This window comes from Podarcis cretensis, assembly GCF_951804945.1.
Source record: "Podarcis cretensis genome assembly, chromosome: 12".
NCBI classification, from domain to species: Eukaryota; Metazoa; Chordata; class Lepidosauria; order Squamata; family Lacertidae; genus Podarcis; species Podarcis cretensis.
Window position 1 is genome coordinate 55,444,455 of NC_137181.1, and position 20,053 is coordinate 55,464,507.

The window sequence follows — 20,053 nt, forward strand, 5'->3', positions numbered from 1 at the left end:
CTGCCGCCGCACTGCCGCTGCACGATTTCTGTTCTCATCCTGAAGCAAAGTTCTTAACCCGAGGTACTATTTCTGGGTTAGCGGAGTCTGTAACCTGAAGCGTCTGTAACCCGAGGTACCACTGTATATGTAAACTGCTAAAGGTGAGGTAAAATGAAAATCAGATGGGGGGACTTGGGGAAGCTCACCTAACAATGTTTAGAAAAAATAAGGATAAGACAAGAGTTTGTATTGTCTGTTTTTCTGTTTGTGTTGTTAAGTTGTGTTATAAAATGAATAAAAAAAAATTGGGGGGAAATACAATGGCAGGCAACTCACAACTTCCTGGTGCAGATCTCTGGAGCGCAATCCTCGGCAGAGTGCCTGGAGGTCCTTGGCTGCACAGACAACAAGATCCAACCTCTCGGCCTCACTGATGTGGTCCAGAGGAAAGCAGAGCACTGTTTAGCACCAGCATGACTGCAGGAGTTGCCAGAAGGAGACATTCAAGATGCCATCCCAACATCTTAGGGACTCCACTCCATATTTGTATAGTGTTTACTGCCCCTTCATGGATCACTGCCTTGGCGTGGCGAAGGGGCTTGAAGAACTCAGAGAAGCTATGAATTATGCCGAGCAGGGCACCCAAGATGAACAGGTCATAGTGGAGAGTTTTGACCAAACGTGATCCACCTGGAGGAGGAACCGGCAAGCCACTCCAGTATCCCTGCCAAGAAAACTCCATGGACAAAGACAATAGGCATATAAAAGTTATGACGCTGGAAGATGAGCCCCTCAGGTCTGAAGGTGTCCAACATGCTACTGGGGAAGAGCGGAGGACAAGTACAAGTAGATCCAGAGCTGATGAAGCGGCTGGGCCAAAGCCAAAAGGACGCTCAGCTGCAGATATGCCTGGAAGCGAAAGGAAAATCCAATGCTGTAAAGAAAAATATTGCATAGGAACCTGGAATGTAAGAACCATGAACCTGGGTAAGTTGGATGTGGTCAAAAATGAGATGGCAAGAATAAATATTGACATCCTGGGCATCAGTGAACTAAAATGGACAGGAATGGGCGAATTCAGTTTGGATGACCATCATATCTACTACTGTGGGCAAGAAACCCGTAAAAGAAATGGAGTGGCCCTCATAGTCAACAAAAGAGTGGCGAAAGCTGTACTGGGATGCAATCCCAAAAATGATAGAATGATCTCGATACGAATCCAAGGCAGACCTTTTAACATCATAGTAATCCAAGTTTATGCACCAACTACTGGTGCTGAAGAAACTGAAATTGACAAATTCTATGAAGACTTACAAGACCTTATAGAAGTGACACCAAAGAAGGATGTTCTTCTCAATATAGGGGATTGGAATGCTAAAGTAGGGAATCAAGAGATAAAAGGAACAACTGGCAAGTTTGGCCTTGGAGATCAAAACGAAGCAGGGCAAAGGTTAATAGAGTTCTGCCAAGAGAACAAGCTGGTCATCACAAACACGTTTTTCCAACAACACAAGAGACGACTCTACACGTGGACATCACCAGATGGGCAGCATCGTAATCAGATTGATTATATGGAGAAGCTCTATACAGTCAGCAAAAACAAGACCTGGAGCTGACTGTGGCTCAGATCATCAGCTTTTGAATTATGGTGCTGGAGGAGACTCTTGAGAGCCCCATGGACTGCAAGAAGATCAAACGTATCCATTCTGAAGGAAATCAGCCCTGAGTGCTCACTGGAAGGACAGATCCTGAAGCTGAGGCTCCAATACTTTGGCCACCTCATGAGAAGAGAAGACTCCCTGGAAAAGACCCTGATGTTGGGAAAGATGGAGGGCACAAGGAGAAGGGGGCGACAGAGGACGAGATGGTTGGACAGTGTTCTTGAAGCTACCAGCATGAGTTTGACCAAACTGCGGGAGGCAGTGGAAGACATGAGTGCCTGGCGTGCTCTGGTCCATGGGGTCACGAAGAGTCAGACACAACTAAACAACTAAACAACAACAACAACTGCTTAGCCTTTTCTTCTCCTGAAGACATAGACCACCACACTGCTATTGGTCATCAAAATCTCCAGCGGGTAGACACACTGGGGGAAGGAACTGAATTAGAAGGGCACTCAAAGAGTACAGTTGGGTGCAGGGCTCATATCTGGTTTCCACATGAGCTGGTCTGAGTGTAAGCAAACTTCTGTATTTTCACCTGGCTTCAGTCCCAGCTATTTCATGTAGGCTCCACTTCACATTAGTGCAGGCATAGGCAAACTTGGCCCTCCAGATGTTTTGGGACTACAGCTCCCATCATCCCTGACCACTTATCCTGTTAGCTAGGGATGATGGGAGTTGTAGTCCCAAAACATCTGGAGGGCCTATGCCTGCATTAATGTCTAACCACAACAAGCAATGCCTATATGTTTTGGAACCTCATAGTAGGCAGCCATAAGGTATGAATTGGGTCTTTTGTCTCTCCAGATTCATCATGAACATTACACCTGATATTCCATGCTTTAGCTTCTGAACATGGAGTAGGGAAACCCTGTTGCTTCCAATGCTTGATTTTTACACTCTTGCTCATAAACTTTCCTGCCTTGGAAATAGCACAAGCCCCAGCTGTCCCTCACTTCTGGCAAAGCTACTTGCTAGCCCTGAAAGCTAATAATAATAATAATAATAATAATAATAATAATAATAATAATAATACCATGAACAAATCCTCCTACAGAAAAATAAAATAATTACAGAACGTGGGCCTTAAGGCATACGCCTCCTTTCCCTGAAATGTTGACAAGGAACTTAATTTTGTAAAAGAATGGGTTTTTTTGAAAGAAAGAAAGAAAGAAAGAAAGAAAGAAAGAAAGAAAGAAAAGGCTATATACAAAACATACCTCAAGCACGAGTGACTAAGCATAACACAAACATACACTGCCGAATGGGAATATCTCCCTAAGGTTTCATTTAAATATCGGTGTGGAGACAGAGATAATTAGGCATGTAAAGTAAGCAAATGCCTGATAAACTAAAAGACTAGAACTAAACGACGATGTAGCGTTCAAAAGGGTAACATGCACCAAAATGACAAGAAGAAATTATCGCAGGGAAGGCAACCCAATAAAATGGCATGAATGGTTTTAATTAACAGAGAGAATGTGTGTAGAATATAGGTGCTGGAGAATAAACAGAATCTCCAGAGAAAGAACATTTACTCTGACAACTTTGTCAGTTAAACAAGCACATCTTCCCAGAGAAGGCTGATCTTTGTTATCGGGGGCGTCGTAATTGGCATTTTCAATGCTTATGCACACCCTCCTTCAAGAACAATTAAACCTCCTATATTAGCAGCAGACTTGGGAATAAGGATGATAAATCTGAGAAGCAATTGTAGAGGCATATTAATGGCATTTATCTGAATGGAGGGGAGAGAAGAAAGCTGAGAAGCTCACCTTTAGTGAGATTTAAGAGTACTGAATGGTTTGGCTAAGGAACCACAGCACCATGTTCCGGAGGCAACTGTGAAATGTCTTCCGCCATAGTTAGCAGAAACGACAATCTAATGAAATCCTAGAGATACATCTGTGCTGTGCAGTGGATCTAAATGAGTTCAAGAAAGCAAAATGTGTTTTACAAAACTCAGACTATAAGACAGGAAGGGAGAAACATCTGGGGGTTAGGGGGCGCAAATCCACGGGTTAGGGGGCGCAAATTACTTGCCTTGCCCCGGGTGCTGACAACCCACGCTACGCCACTGGTAAACGGCGTTTCTGTGCGCTGCTCTGGTTCGCCAGAAGCGGCTTAGTCATGCTGGCCACATGACCCGGAAGCTGTATGCCGGCTCCCTCGGCCAATAAAGCAAGATGAGTGCCGCAATCCCAGAGTCGGCCAAGGCTGGACCTAATGGTCAGGGGTCCCTTTACCTTTACCTTTATGCTTAACATTTGAAGAATATAGCAGCAGTGGCAATGAAGCACCAAAGCTGGCTTAAGACATTTTTCTGCTTGAGGCAAATGGCAAAGTAGTGCCTCCTCCCATTCTACGTACAGAATCCAAATGGACTGACCCTTAATTTTATTTCAACCTTCCACCATACACGAGAGTAGCAGAATAGCTGGCCAGGGGGTGGGAGTGGCTACTGCTTCTCCATCCTCCAACATCCCCCAGCTGAGGTAGCAACCTCACTCTGCCTAATGGTGGGGCTCTCATTATGCCTGTATATGAACGACTTCAGACTTCATCCTTTTCTCAGAAAACCAGGACTACATTGTAGGAACCCATGACTCCCTCCTCAGGCCACCATTAATCCTGCTTCCAGAGAACAAAATACTGGTGCAGGAAGAAGCCGTAACATTACTCCACACCAGAGATACATAAAAGAGGCAGAAATAACTAGGGAAGTTATTTTTATGCTCTAACATACTGTACTCTGTGTATAACCTTTATACCAGGGAGATATTAGACCAAAGTGGTGCTTGCCAGATGTTTTTGGCTACACCAGCCTAATATAGCAAGGGTTCAGGAGCGATGAGAACTGTCATCCAAAACATCTGGATGGCACCATGTTGGCTACCCTGTTTTAGACAATCAATCTTAATATCTGTCTGATGAACAAACTACTAGAATGAAACTAAATAGAACTATTCAGTTTGATTAGTTGTTTGGTCCCTCAGATTGAGCACACCATGTCAGACTATTGGCCCGTCTAGTTCCAGTGAACTAGTTCTAGTTCTTGAGTGGCAGTGGCTTCCCAGGAATTCAGACTGAAGTCTTTTAGGTCTACCAGGAGATGATGGGATGTGCTCTACCACTGAACTAAAGCCTTAAACAAAACAACTGCATATTTCTTGACTATCCCAATGGCAACTTGTCAGGGAAGAATCACCTTAAAGGAAGAATGAGAGACGGCAATAGCTCAAATGCCCTGAATCTCGATTTAAATAAAGAAGACAGTCCCTCCCTTTCCCAGTGGGGATTTCAGTGGAATTATAGCTGCTAAGACAACAAAATGAGGATGTGATGTCTCAGAATGGTCCAAGTGACTGTAATTGTTTTGTTCTAGTATACTGCTCTTGATCCAGAAGAGATCTCATTAAGCGCAACTGCCTAGTAATTGCTACAAGTTTTCTTTCATCATGAAACAGCCAAGCCACAGGACTACAGCTATTGAAATATCAAGGGCTTATTTCCAGTTGAAAGTCTGAAGCTCACAGAAGAATCATTGCATGAAAGCTCATTCACTAGCTAAACGAGATGCTTTGAAAAAAATCAATATCCTCATTAGTGGTTTTTTAGAAAGCAGGAAAAAAAGTTAATCTTATAGACTTAAGTAAATGCCCCTAATATTTTGAGACCACGCTCAGCTCCTAAAAATTATAGCATATGTCATATAGACAGCTGGTATAATGTTGTGAGTGGCTGGGAGGATGAACTTAGAAGTCCTGGTTCAAATTCTGCTTGGTGGCCACCGTCCTCAGGAAAAATAATTTTATCTCTCTCGCCTTTCAACACCACCACCACTTTACATTAGGAGATTTATAACACAGACTCAGTTTACTGGGCTGTTGTAAAAGTTACTGAGGTAAATGTATATGAAGCACATTGGACAGTTAGGGGCTTCTGTACACTACAAGCTTAAGTAAGTTTTTAACTGCCATGACTGTCCCCAATGAATTATGAGAATTCATCCCTACCAGTGAGTCAGTAGGTGTGGGAAACCAAACAAAGGGGGAAAATCAAGGACTACCATGCAGTTGGTTAATAGAACTAGATACAGATTTATCTGATACCAGGGAAGGGGAGAGATATGCTGTTATGTACTGAGTTGAATAGGATCCAAAATGCAGCAGTCTGATTGGTCCCAGAACAATAGGATTCAGAATGCAGCAGTATGATTGGTCTGCAGGAGCCACCCAATCCAGCTCCAGATGGAAGTGAATCCACAACCTGATTGGCCTGCAGGAGAATTCCAGAATTAGCCAATCACGTGCAGCCCATTGTGTATATAAAGCAGATACTTTGAGGGGACTTTCATTCCTCCTCACACTATGAGCTGAATAAAGAGCATGAAATCCACGCTCGACTCTGAGTATATTTCATATGCTTAGCACAACATTCTTTGTATTTGTCCTTACAGAGTTCCAAAACCTAGTACTGTTTGTAAATGCTTTAGAATACTTTTAAAAAGGCTAAGGCCGTGAAAAAACTCAATATGGAGGCCAAATGGCCAAAATATTGGGAAATAATAGAAAAAGATGGAGATAACTGGAGGTTGCAGAGTATGGACAAAATAAAAGATAAAGTGCGAGATTGGCTACATTATGCTCAGATTAAAGAAGTTTTTAAATTGGATTAAAAAGGTAGGATTCCAGGTGGAAAAATCAAAGTTAGAAACTGAACTGTTAGAACCCAGCTCTAAGATACTTTCAAGAATGTATAACTTGCTGTTAAAATGGAATACACAGGATGAAACGGTCAAATCAGCCATGATAAAATGGGCACAGGACATAGGGTACAACATCATGTTTGCTGACTGGGAAAAGTTATGGACCACAGGTTTGAGATTTACGGCATGTAATGCCTTGAAAGAAAATATTATGAAAATGATTTACAGGTGGTACATGACCCCAGTCAAGCTTGCGAAGATATACCATGTGTCTGATAATAAATGTTGGAAGTGTAAAGAAGCTGAAGGAACATTCTTTCACCTCTGGTGGACTTGCCCTAGAGTGAAGGTTTTCTGGGAAATGATTTATAATGAACTGAAAAAGGTATTTAAGTATACCTTCCTTAAGAAACCAGAGGCCTTTCTCTTGGGCATTGTTGGTCAGAGTGTGCAAAAGAAGGATCGAACCTTTTTTATGTACGCTACAACAGCAGCAAGGATACTCATTGCTAAAAGCTGGAAAACTCAAGAACTACCCACACTGGAAGAATGGCAGATGCAACTGATAGACTATATGGAACTGGCGGAGATGACGGGCAGAATCCGAGACCTGGGAGAAGAACTGGTGGAGGAAGACTGGAAGAAATTCAAGGACTATCTACAAAAATATTGTAAATTGTATGATTGTTAAGAAAGATGTAAGATTAGCAAAAACATGGCTTCAACAAACTAGTTATAAAGAATATAAATTTAAATTCAATTGGAAGATGAAAAGATAAATTTGGGATAAGTAATATTTTATGATTAAGCTTCAATAAGAGTATGTTAAACCCCAAAATTTGAGACATTAAATATTGGAAAATTATATTATATGAATTAAATCAAGTTAATAATTTGCTGGTAAAATTTATGTTTAGAAAGCAGGAACAAGAGATGTGAGGAAGTCCAAAGTTGAGAATGAAATGTGGATAATGGAAAATATTATGTTATTATGTATGTTTTTTATTGGTTATACAAAATTTAATAAATATTATTATAAAAAAAATAGAATACTTTTAAAAAGAAAGGAAAACAGTCTTAGATATCATTCACAGGACTTCAAGAACAAAAAGAATTCCCCCCCCCCTAAACAAGGATATCTACACTGCAGCTGGACAACAGCACGTTTCATAAAATGATTATCCATTAAATTTCTCTCTCCTGCTTTCCTATTTTTGCTATTCTCAGAAACAGATGCCTTTCTTAGAAACTCAGCCACTTCCCCCACTTTTTTAATTTCTCTAAATAATTAGATTTTCATGTGGAGGAAGCCATGTAAAACCTACTGCTTTGAGAAACAAAGGTTCAGCTAAAATACAAACTCATGAACAATGGACTTTGTTTTCTTCTTGGATAATCTTTGGATAATCTAGGGATTCAAAGCTAGGGTTGCCATGCTGTCTTCAAAATAATAATTTTCAACATCCTGATTCTATTGTAGTTTACTCTAAACATAACATAATAAGGCGGCTGTGTTATGGAGACACACTGGCTTCCCTCTGAAAAAAGGCTAGAAACAGGAACTTGATCACTCTGCTTAAGCAGTTTTTCCCTGTATGCAAAACAAACAAAACAAGAATTATCCTTTTTATTCAGCATTTTAGTTACGGCACATAAGCAGTATATCAAATAATAAGATTAACAAAAGAACGGAAAATGTGTTTTTGCCTTGGGAGGCAGTAGCCGCAGAGGCTAATAAATGACTAGAGTAGGCCATAACCCTCATTTCCGCTTCCCATTTAAAAACCTTCAGTTGGGTGGCCACACCCTGACACTGATAAAGGAAGATGCCCTTAAGGTGTCCATGTGGCCTCATTTAAAGAAGAGAGTCTGATGGGCTGTGTGGTCCAAGCCCAGTTTAAAAATAAAGGAATCATAAAGTAGAGAAGCGGTTGAAATTGCCCATCAACAGCTGGGTCAACGTCTTCCCTGTTATGATGAAATGGATATAAATTTTATTTAAATTATAACCATTATTTCTAAATGTGCACCTATATGTTTAAATTGGCATGTGGAAGTTTAATGTACGTACATCTGTGTCCTCTTTTTTTGTCCACCCTGGATGCTCTACTCACATATTTCTATGGGGCAGATCTGAAGGCTGAGACAGATGCAATGGAAGCGGAGCTGTTGGTTTAAACCCGAGTCTGGCCAATCACGTATGAAGTAGGGGTGTGGAAGTCTTATTTTTAATAGCAAACTAGAGTGGTGAAGAGAAGGCAGTGGATCATCTTCATGCCTGCCAATTACTTCCCCATTCGCCGGTGCTTTTGTTCCAGCTGAGCTCACCTTTGATAGCAGGGCTAAGCCAAATAGAATTGTCCCGAGGGGTGACAGGTGAGGGAATTCACACACACACACACACACCTGTGTACCCCTTCTTGATTTGGGGGCAGATCCAGGTTTACACAAAAGGGGTCTGTCTTTGTCCTGTCTAGTTTGGTCCTTACAGTATTTGCCTGTCTCTGGTCTCACCAAAATTGCTATGTTTGATTGGAAATAGGAAGTGTTGGATATCCCTTTGCAAAGCCAGGATCCCATTGGTTCATAAGGGGCCATGTACTATTTAGTCCTTGGCTATTTAGAGCATTATGGGTCAGTAGCTGCACCTTGAATTGTGCCACTGGTGTACTTTTTAAAACTGGAGAGATAGTAGGCAACGTAACAGTCTTGCTGCAGCCCCACATCTAGAGCATTACAGTAGTCCACCTGGGTTTCATCAGGGCATGGATAACTCTGGCCTAATCTGCTCCTTCTAGAAAAGACCACAGCTGGTGAACGACTTGGAGCTGCTTACATGGCAATTAAGCAGGACATTTGGGTGTTAATGGCTATAAAGGTAAAGGTAAAGGTACCCCTGCCCGTACGGGCCAGTCTTGACAGACTCTGGGGTTGTGCGCCCATCTCACTTAAGAGGCCAGGGGCCAGCGCTGTCCGGAGACACTTCCGTGTCACGTGGCCAGCGTGACATCGCTGCTCTGGCCAGAGCCAGAGCCAGAGCCAGAGCCAGAGCTGCACACGGAAACGCCGTTTACCTTCCCGCTAGGTTGGCAGGCACTGGGACCGAGCAGCGGGAGCGCACCCCGCCGCAGGGATTCGAACCGCTGACCTTTCGATCGGCAAGCCGTAGGCGCTGAGGCTTTAACCCACAGCGCCACCTGCGTCCCTTGTTAATGGCTATAGTCGGATCTAAAAGCACCAAGATATGAACCCAATACATCGAAGGGCATTTTAAAATTTCTTTAACTTACGTACCACTTTGTTTCAACAGAAATCTTGAAGGAGGTTACTTATCTCAACAAAAATCAGTATTTCAAAACAAATATGATACAAGTGCTACATTCGCTATTACTGCTAATAGTGATGAAGATAATAATACTCACATTTTAAGTAGTATAATTGAGCAATTTCAAAGCAATATAAATAAAAAACCACAAAAGCAAACTGTATACAACATATCACAAGATAGCATCAAAATGCAACATAATTTCACTATATATCGGGAGGAAACCTCATGTCTTACCAAAAAAAACCACTCCTTAATACACAATAATACAATCAAGGAACCCTGCCACCATACCCAATTTCTCAACAGTCACAATCTCCTTGCACCCATCACAGCACTCCATTCACGTCAGTAAAACACTCAAGCATTCAACAGCCCATAATCATATACCGAAAGATAAGTCCACTGAATAAGAACAATCCAGTAACTGGAGAAAAACGGGCGGAAGAACATCAGTTTCTACCCCGCCTCTCACCTGGGGCAACACACACATTCTCTCCCCACCTCTCACCTGGAGAGATTAAGACGTTTTTTCACCAACAGATTCCCACCATATGGGATGTCAGGCACAGCTACCAACACACCTGATGCCCACCACCTCACAGGGAGCATTCCAGTCAATCAAATGCAAATAAAGCAATCTTCCTTAAGGATCAGCAATGCTCCAACAACATCAAATTGAAAAGGGCAAAGTGTGAGCTTCTGTGGATTTTCACTGATGCTGCCATGGGCTGAGCTGGCCATGTGAAAGCCACCCATTGCCAAGTACTGACTTGAGTGGAGATGGCTTTTCTGTATGCCGTCAACAGCTGCAGGTGATCTGACCTTGTTTGTAGCAGAGGAAAATCCAATATGCTGGATCCCAATTTCCTCTTCCACCCTACTGCTAACCAACAACATTGTAGTGAGTTTGTTGGGCCTTATCCAACCCTTACCAGTCCCAAAGCCTTTTCCAGAGCTTCTGCTGCCACACCTGGATTTGATGTTATGGTGCTTCCCCATTGCAAGCAAACTAATATTCCACCATAAAGGTTCACCTGCAATTCTACTTTGCCTTCCAAAGTAACTACATTTTGGGTCTTTGGGAAAATAATCTTATATCAACACAGATATAAAACTGGGAAATTGTTAACATGCAACTCATCAAAACAACTTGAATTGCCTTTAAAAAGAAGCTTGCAACCAATTAATTGACCAGCTAGAAGAAGAAGAGTTTGGATTTGATATCCCGCTTTATCACTACCCGAAGGAGTCTCAAAGTGGCTAACATTCTCCTTTCCCTTCCTCCCCCACAACAAACACTCTGTGAGTTGAGTGGGGCTGAGAGACTTCAGAGAAGTGTGACTAGCCCAAGGTCACCCAGCAGCTACATGTGGAGGAGCAGAGACTCGAACCTGGTTCACCAGATTATGAGTCTACCGCTCTTAACCACTACACCACCCTGACTAGGCACATTAGTTAGTAATGAGCAACCACTTATTGCTTCATTTCCCTATCATCTCTCCATTCAGGCGCTGCGTATTAGTTCATAAACATTTACTTACTTTATTTCCAGAGCACCTGGCACTTTCCAAACTATCACACCAATTGCAGGAGAGTGATTCACTGACACAAGCACCATTCCGTACTGATGCTGAAAGTGGACATGGTCCCAAGTGACTTCACTTTCCATTGCCACTTTCCATTTGCACTGCAACACTTCTCAGTCAGCAGGCCACAAACGTTGAGTACATTCTGACGTTACAAAAGCTGCACAGAGCAACGGAGGCTCTCAGCTCTTTAGCAACATCTCTAAACAGTAGCACTGCAATTGAAAATAGGGCAGCTGTACATTGGTGTGCAGGCAGGTGGTTGAGTTCACCCTGTGAAAATCAAGAGCTCCATGGGCATTGCGAAGACAGATGGGATCACCACAAGAGGCCTGTCATTTGGAAGCAAGCAGCTGAGAAAGAGAAGCCTACAGAGAATGGGTGCCAAGCTAGACCAGGAGTAGCTACAATCTCATAGAACTCTCTTCTATTGTTTTTCGCTCCTAGCAATTGATCATGTGCGCTTGCTGTATGAATTTACTGTGAATTTAGATCTGCAGGACTCAGCCACCTGCCTACACCTCTTCACAGTTTTCAGAGGGATGGCATCACTCAATTACTTTAACAACATATTGACGATTAGATAGATAAGAGGATATATTTAAATGTCTTTCATTAGAATTGCCTAATGCTCTGTATTGTTTTGGTGAGGATGATCCTCAAAGATCACCTTCATATTCCACAGCAACAAATAAATGCTCTGAATGACACACACACACACACACACACACACTCAAAGAAAATACACCTTGCCTAACATTTTAAAAATATTTGGGATGCCTAAAGATGGCACACCATCTGTGGGTGAGTGGCTGACCTCCAGCCCTCACCTCCTACACATGGGCTAGATTGGCAGAGCTTCTACATGTGACTCTGACCTCAGAGTGAGTCTCTAAACTTTGTGCTCTAAAATAGTCCGTTCCTAAAGAAATGGTAGGAAGACGCCATGTGGACCACAGAGTCTGGTGCATAATAGAAGGCGCATAATGCTACACACAGGTCTTATTATCTGAACACAATGTGTTGTTTGTTAGGCAAGTGTTTATATAATGAGTCAGCGATTTACATTGATTCCTATGGGGAAATTTCTCATGCATTCCTGACCATGGAATTTTGACCCCAAAATGGGGCGGGGGGAGCGACAATCCAGGAAAACCCTTTGAAACTTTGCAAAAGGCAAACAAGGAAGGAAAAACTGCTCTCTTATTTGTCCGATCTCTCTCCCTTCCTTCCTCCCTCCCTGCTTCCCACCATGTTTTCTGGCAAAATGGCTGTTGCGGACCAGCAAAAGAAAAAAATAAAGCTTTCTTAAAGCTGCTTATTTGTTTACAGTGCTACACACTGGTCTGGCTGTTTGGATATCTGAATCTGTATACAGCAAGGTTTGGGTACTAATTCCTCATGTTTGGATAAGTGAATTCTCATTTAATAAGCAAGTTTGGATAGTGGGACCTGCATGGACACTGGTCCAATGGTCCTCTACCAGTATTAATAGTAAAGGTGGCGGTGGTGGTTTTATTATTTTCATGCCGCTCATCTGACTGGGTTTCCCCAGCCACAAAATACTCAAACATTAAAAACTTCCCTGTACAGGGCTGACAGATGTTTACTTCCTTGACATCTGCTGGGAGGGTGTTCCACAGGGGCAGGCGCCACTACCAAGAAGGCCCTCTGCATGGCTCCCTGTAACCTCACTTCCCACAAAGAGGGAACTGCCAGAAGACCCTCAGAGCTGGATCTCAGTGCCCGGGCAAAACGACAAGGGTCTTTGTTCTGCTTCCTGGTAGTGGTGCTGTTTGGTTTGATTTGATGGGGTTGAGGGGCTGAGCTGACAGATCAACTTGGCTAGCTTCCAGCTCAAAATTTAGGGGCAAACCTTGAAGTGGAGGCAAAAGTTTGGAAATACTTTATAAGGAATTCCCAAAATTGCAATCTCCTTTCCCCTGCTTTTCTTTCTTTAACAATGCTGCCACCCAAAGTCATATTTTCCATAGAGTTCCTTTTGATAGTTATCACTTCTCCTCCACAATGTCCCTGGATAGCGATGGCCAAATCTGTCAATTTCTGTTTCTTATTTTTTCTAATCTTCAGTTTAGATCAGTTCTCAGTTTGTGATTTATTTATTTTTTTGTTTTGTTAATCCACCAGCACTTATTTTCATGACTGGTATTTTTGTACTTGCAAAGTTTAGAGATGTGCTTAATTTCCAAAGATTGTTGTGTTTCAGTCTACTCATATTGTTGTGGAAACTATGATAGGGTTGCCATATTTCAATAAGTAAAAGGGCAATAAGGGCACCTGAAAGTTGTTGAACTTTTTTTTTTTTAGAAAGACCCCTAAATTGATCCAAGACAAGGCCTCGCAAACGTCAATTCTGCCTTTGAAATCCTGGTAATGTCCTGAAAACTCCAGACGTATGGCAGCCCTCAAGTATAAATTTGGTAGGTTTGCCTTTAAGTGTGAGCCAAATCAAAATTCCGCCCCATCCCTTCCTTTGGGGCAGTGCTCTTGCATGACACAGAGTTATTTCAAGGGGGATGTGGGGCTAGGCTAGCAGGAGATAGCTGGTAAAAATAAGCTTGAAAAAAAGTTTGAAAACAGGAAAAAGGGGGGTTGCCAGTCAGCCTCCCCTAAAAACTTTCACAAGTTTCCTGCCCATGAACAATTGCCAAAATACAACTGAAGGCATGTAAAGCATAAAATATTCGGAATTTGTACCAGAAGATTTGGTTTGTTATGATATTTATTGTATTTATTTCACAACATTTATTTGTCACTTGGTTGTTAATTAAAAAAAACCCTTAAAGGTTTACAAAAATAAAAAAAATGAAATTATCAGAAAAAATGATTAAAAACAACTTTTTGAAGCATTCAAAAAATAAAATAAAATCAACGCTAGGCTAAAAACATTCTACATTTCTGGATGGACTTGCCTAAACAAAAATGCTTCTAGCAGGCACCAAAAAGAGTGCAGTTAAGGCGCCTGCCTGATTTCAGATTTAATTTATTTTTGTATGGGTAATTAAAACATCCATCAATCATAAGTTAAGCGTAGGAGACATAAGCACTGGAAAACCAGATTCCCTTATGAAGGTGTGTACCAACGTTTTATGAAATGTGTACCAATGTGTACCAATGTTTATGAAAACGGCAATGTTTTCATAAACAAGTTTTAGTATTAATACTTCTATGATTAAATACTTTTACATAGGTAGAATCAGGAGGTGTTAGAGGCTAGGAAGTTAAAGAGAAATTGTTTCTTTTTTTCTATGTGTATTTTGCATTTTTAAATTGTCATTATTTGTATGTCTTTATTTTAGCCATGGATTCCAAAGAGAACTGTCTCATCCACATCAACTAAGACCGAATCCAGAATGGTATGCAACTCATCACCCAATCACAGCACACCTCCAAAACAGGGTGACAATAACTCAAGTAAAAGGGTATGTAGCTTGGGGACAAAGCTTTCTGGCTTTGTGTCATGCATACTTAAGAGTTCACAAGGGGGGGTTGAAAATGGGAAAGAAGGAAAAAGAGCTCTTTTCACACAAAGCTCTATCTGGTACACAGGCTGAGACCCTACCTGCCCACAGACTGTCTCACCAGAGTGGTGCATGCTCTAGTTATCTCCCGCTTGGACTACTGCAATGCACTCAATGTGGGGCTGCCTTTGAAGATGACTCAGAAACTACAACTAATCCAGAATGCGGCTGCCAGACTGGTAACTGGGAGTGGTTGCTGGGACCATATAACACCAGTCTTGAAAGGCCTACAGTGGCTCCCAGTACATTTCTGAGCACAAATCCAAGTGTTGGTGCTGACCTTTAAAGCCCTAAACGGCCTCAGATCTATGTGCCTGAAGGATCGTCTCCACCAATGTTGTTCAGCCCAGAGACTGAGGTTCAGCTCCAAGGGCCTTCTGGTGGTTCCCTTACTGTGAGAAGTGTGGTTACAGGGAACCAGGCAGAGAGCCTTCTGAGTAGTGGCACCTGCCCTGTGGAATGCCCTCCCAGCAGATGTCAAGGAGATAAGTACCGTATTTTTTGCTCTATAAGACTCACTTATTCCCTCCAAAAAAGTAAGGGAAAATGTGTGTGCGTCTTATGGAGCGAATGCAGGCTGCGCAGCTATCCCAGAAGCCAGAACAGCAAGAGGGATTGCTGCTTTCACTGCGCAGCGATCCCTCTTGCTGTTCTGGCTTCTGAGATTCAGAATATTTTTTTTCTTGTTTTCCTCCTCCAAAAACTAGGTGCGTCTTATGGTCTGGTGCGTCTTATAGAGCGAAAAATACGGTAACTATATAACCTTTGGAATACATCTGAAGGCAGCCCTGTATAGGGAAGTTTTTAATGTTTAATTTTTCATTATGTTTTTGTATATGCTGGAAGCCACCAAATCAGATGGGCAGGGTACAATTAGTAGTAGTAGTATTAGTACAGACCAACCTCACAACACACATAGGAACAAGACCACATGGCTCACACTTTTCTTCCTAGAACCCTAGCAGGTACCTCGCCTTGAGACACAAATGCCCCAAACCCAACCCTTCTCTGCTTCAGCAACTGGGGGTGGGGTGCCAGGATAGAGCACCACAGAGACAGGTAAGCAAGGAAAGGGAAGATTGCATCCTAGAAAGTACAGCTGCTGAAATTGCCTCCCATATCTCCTCACCCCACACTCTTTCCCATTTGTGAACATATATTGTCTGAATGCTTGTCTATTGTTCTGGGAGGTGGAGAAGATAGAAAGAGAGATAGATATTTGAGAATTAAAGTGAAGTATGCCTCCTGTTTCAACCCAGGTATCAAAAGTTAAGGAAACCCAAAGTTAATCTACCAGCAAAAATGTGTGCTTGGGGAAAAGTCTGACTCATTTGAGGAGACTGGACGAGATGGCTGTCAGACGTCCTTCAACATCACATATGAATCTGAGCTGCTCAAGACATTGTGCTGCTTAAAGGGCAGGAAAAGATTCTCCACAACTGCCACCACCCTACGCTGGGACATAAGATAGACTGTGTGTTGTACACAGCAGTCACTGCTGCTCCCTGACGCACTTGCATCAATCTGCCAAATAACAGGGCTGGCCCTGAAATCAGCTGAGCTGGGATGCTATAAAGAAACTGGCAACATGGAAGCCATGGTAGCCCTGGATGCAAGAAGCCAAGTTCATACCACTATCCAACTACGTACAAAGCTCACTGGTGGCCTTTGGCAAAGTCGCTGCCTCTGACAAGCTTGCCACACAAGGCTGTTGTGAATTAAACACCCATCTTGGGCACTTTAGAGAAAGGGTGAATCTGGCCCGTAGTTTTTGTGATTCTTTTCTTTTTGGAAGCATAAACGTCCCACTTGTGTTTGCATTCTCTTCTGAACTGCTAAATTTATCCGCTAGAGTTCCTTCCAACTTGAGTGTGACAAGCTTGCTCGGGGCTGTCTGACTGCAAAGTTCAGAGGGATGAGAAGAGGCAGGCAGGCAGGCAAAGATCTTGATGCTATAAAGGCAGCGTAGCCCACGCAAAGACTTGATCCTAACTGAGGTGGGCATCCAGTTAGAGCAGATATGGGGGAATTCTTTAGACAGTCTTCCCTTTTGGCAAGCACTGGGGGCAGGGGCAAAAAAGTGCGTAGAGCAATGAATGAAAACTTTACTTCTGCACAGCAGGCTCATTCCCCAACACACACACACACACACACACACACAACCCACTCTATCCTGCAGCCAGGCAAGCAAGAGTCCTTATCAGTTCAAGGACATATTCCAACCACACTCAACGAGGGTGTTAAGGCAGATACTTGGGGTGGGTTGTATATACATAAGAATTAACTTTAAAAATGGGCATGATCTAGCCAAAATTAAGCACTTTGGACTGTAATCATATGCACATACAGACCCGAGAGGTAAGACACACAGTGAACACAACGGGCCTTGCATCTGAGTCAAATTGCACAGGATTGTGCTGTTTGGGTTCCAGTCTTATTTGCACACTCTTGAGAGTAAGTCCCACCTTAGTTTAAAGGTTCTCACTTTTTGAGTAAACACAGAGGGCATCAGACAGCACATAACCTTGGTTTTAATAGGAGAATTGGGCACAGGCTTAACTCCCCCTGTTCCTTGAAATCAGTGGAGTCTAACTAAATGTGCTGAAAGCCATGCCCCATGGCTACCTCAACAGCCCAAAAATAGAAACACCAAAATAATGCAATTATAAACATGTCACTTTAGTCATCCTAATACATCATGTCTGAAGGAACATAATTTATCTGGAGCATCTAGTATTTGATGCATAACGCCTATTTACAGCATAACCCATGCTCAGAAGTAAGTCCTCCTGTTTTCAATGGAGTTTATTCTTAGGTAAGTGTGTATAGGATTGTTGCCTTAGTACTCAGTTCAAGATCACACACACAATATTAATCCTCAGATTCCTACATGAGTAAGAAACTGTCAATTCCATGCAGCTCCAACAATTCCCCCCCCCAAAAAAAGCACATGTTCTGATGTTCAAGTGACTCCCACAGAAGGCATCATTTTTAATAACTGTAGAATGCAGCATGTAAGACAGCAGAAAGACCATGACACAAGTTCTTGCATGCCACCGAGAACCTTTAAGCTCTCCATCTAGCCTGAAGCTCCTGTGCTATTTACATCAACATCAATCCACAGGAGCAAAGAATAAGCACAACACAATCAGCAGCTGGCCATTAGATATAGGAGAAGGCATAAAAGTGAATTTGTTCTTCATAAATAGGCCATTCGGATTGCAAACTAAAATTAAGTCAGCAAGATAGCTTGCTTTGTTAAGGTTTGCAGAGATTTGCATAGTGGAGTTCAGTCAGATGTAAAATTTCAAAAGAACAGCCTGCTTAATTCACCCTAGGAGTCTAACTACTGTACTGTGGATTTTATAAGGGAAAAGAAAGCAGGAGGGAGCAAGAACCTGTGGCTCTGAGCAATTTTGCTCCCCCCTCTCCATCAAAAAGACAGAGTGGGACAAAGTGGTCTTAGGTTTAAAGGGCTCAGTCCACCTTAGAGGGCTTGATATGAGGCATGGCTCAGTTCTGGACCCTTTTGTCAATGCTCTTGGAGTACTGAAATGATCACCAAAATCAATGTTCATCTGAGGTTGTGCAGAGTGTCTCCCAGCACTTGAGCAACCATAACCAGCCTCCATGTCTTTGGAATCAGGTGCAAGCAGAAGGCATGTTTTCCGCACTAACCTCTTCTTAGAAATGAGCCACTGTTTACAGCAGAGGGACCAAGGAGAATGGATGTGATTTTTGTGTCTTCTCTTTCCATTTCCAGTTCCACTTCATTTCTGTTTATGTGGTACAAGGGCAATTTCAGGAAAGATCTGGTTTGCTGTGCCAGTGACCATGGGTTTACAGAAGCTTGGTTACCTACTTAAAACTCACAAGTAAGGAAAAACAAAGAAACTACACACACACACACACACACACACACACCCAGCTTCTGTGCTCCTGAGCTTGTAGGAAGGAAATGCAGCAAGCAAGTTGACAATATGTAATCCCAAAAAACACAGGCTTTCCTGAGATAAGGGCTGCCAACGAAACAAAAGTTCTGCATACCTCTTGCCAAAGCAATGCCAAAAACATTACAAAAGCGCGGTGGTTCAGGGCAAAGCACCTTTCCTGAATAAAAGGAAGTCAACAAAGAGGCAGGAGGGACAGAGCAAAGCAAAAGTTGCAGGAGGGGAGCAGCATCTTCCAAGAGGCATCTTGGACAAGCCCCCTCATCCACCCCTGTTTCCTACTTGAGACAAAAGGATAAGAGAAGAAGAAACACCCACACAAAGGGGCTCACCAATTGTGAAGCTATAGCCATCAATGCTGAAGGTGGCACTCCGGCATTTTTTAAATCCTTCTTTTCTGTTGCTTGCGTCTGTCATGATGATTCTGCCGGTGAGTGTTCTAGGCAGCAAGAACAGCAGCAGCAGCAGCAGCAGCAATTCTCCCCTTGTGGGATGAGAGCTTTTCTAAGCAGGCAATTAGTTGCCCTTGAATCTCTCCCTTCGGCAGCACTCACCACCGACTTCACACATCTCTGAATGCACAATGCTGGATCCAAGAGAGAGAGAGACATGCCCAGCAGTAATTCTCCACCCCCTAAGAATGTCACAGCAACATGTTACTGACATACCTACTCAAGAGGTTTTAACCACTAGTTAGAGACGCTGGGATCTGAAATCCAGCAGCAATTAGTGTAACACCACTGAGCCAAACAAATGAACTGTGCATGTCGCAGAAATGTGGAGGAGCTCTAGGCACAACAGTATGGAACATTCAGCGCTGCTGGGATAAAAGCAGATTGTGGGAATCAGAGCCTCTATAAGCCTCCCCCCAAGGGATCTTTGAAGATTTGCAGCCTAATCGGCTCCTGACTGTACCTTGGCAAGGAGTTTCTAGACCCCCTTTGGACCCAAAGTGGTATAAACAAGTTCTCTCTTCACTTGCCTAAAGGTCTCCAAATGAAGTTTCTGAATGTATGTGTTAAAGGAAAGTACGGTAGTTAAAAATGGTAACTTCCCTCCCCACCCCACTGTTGCCATGTGCCCAAGCCTGTGATTTTTTGGGATCACAGGATCTTTGTGACATGGTCACCAGATCCAGACAGTGAGAAGGCTCCTTTATTTCCATCTTAGAATCTCCCTAGGCGTGCCTTTCCCTATCTTCAATTCAAATCCTTAAAAGGTCTAAGAGTGTCAGGACCATAGCTGTCAACTTTCAGATTTGAAAATAAGGGATCAGCAGCCTCGAAATTAAGGGAT

The 20,053-nt window shown here is 42.7% G+C and overlaps 1 protein-coding gene across 2 annotated transcripts in view; it reads right to left on the bottom strand.

Moving 5' to 3' along the window:
• The window catches only part of PDE1C (phosphodiesterase 1C), a 280,403-nt gene extending 260,938 nt beyond the window's left edge, over window positions 1-19,465 (bottom strand). Inside the window, exon 1 of one of the 2 annotated variants that reach the window (XM_079947551.1) lies at window positions 19,090-19,465. In XM_079947551.1, the coding sequence (XP_079803677.1) occupies window positions 19,090-19,174 (85 nt within the window). In that variant the 5' untranslated portion in view covers window positions 19,175-19,465. The remainder of the gene's footprint in view (window positions 1-19,089) is intronic. The other variant, XM_079947554.1, reaches the window with a different exon arrangement.
• Window positions 19,466-20,053: the final 588 nt, after the last annotated feature.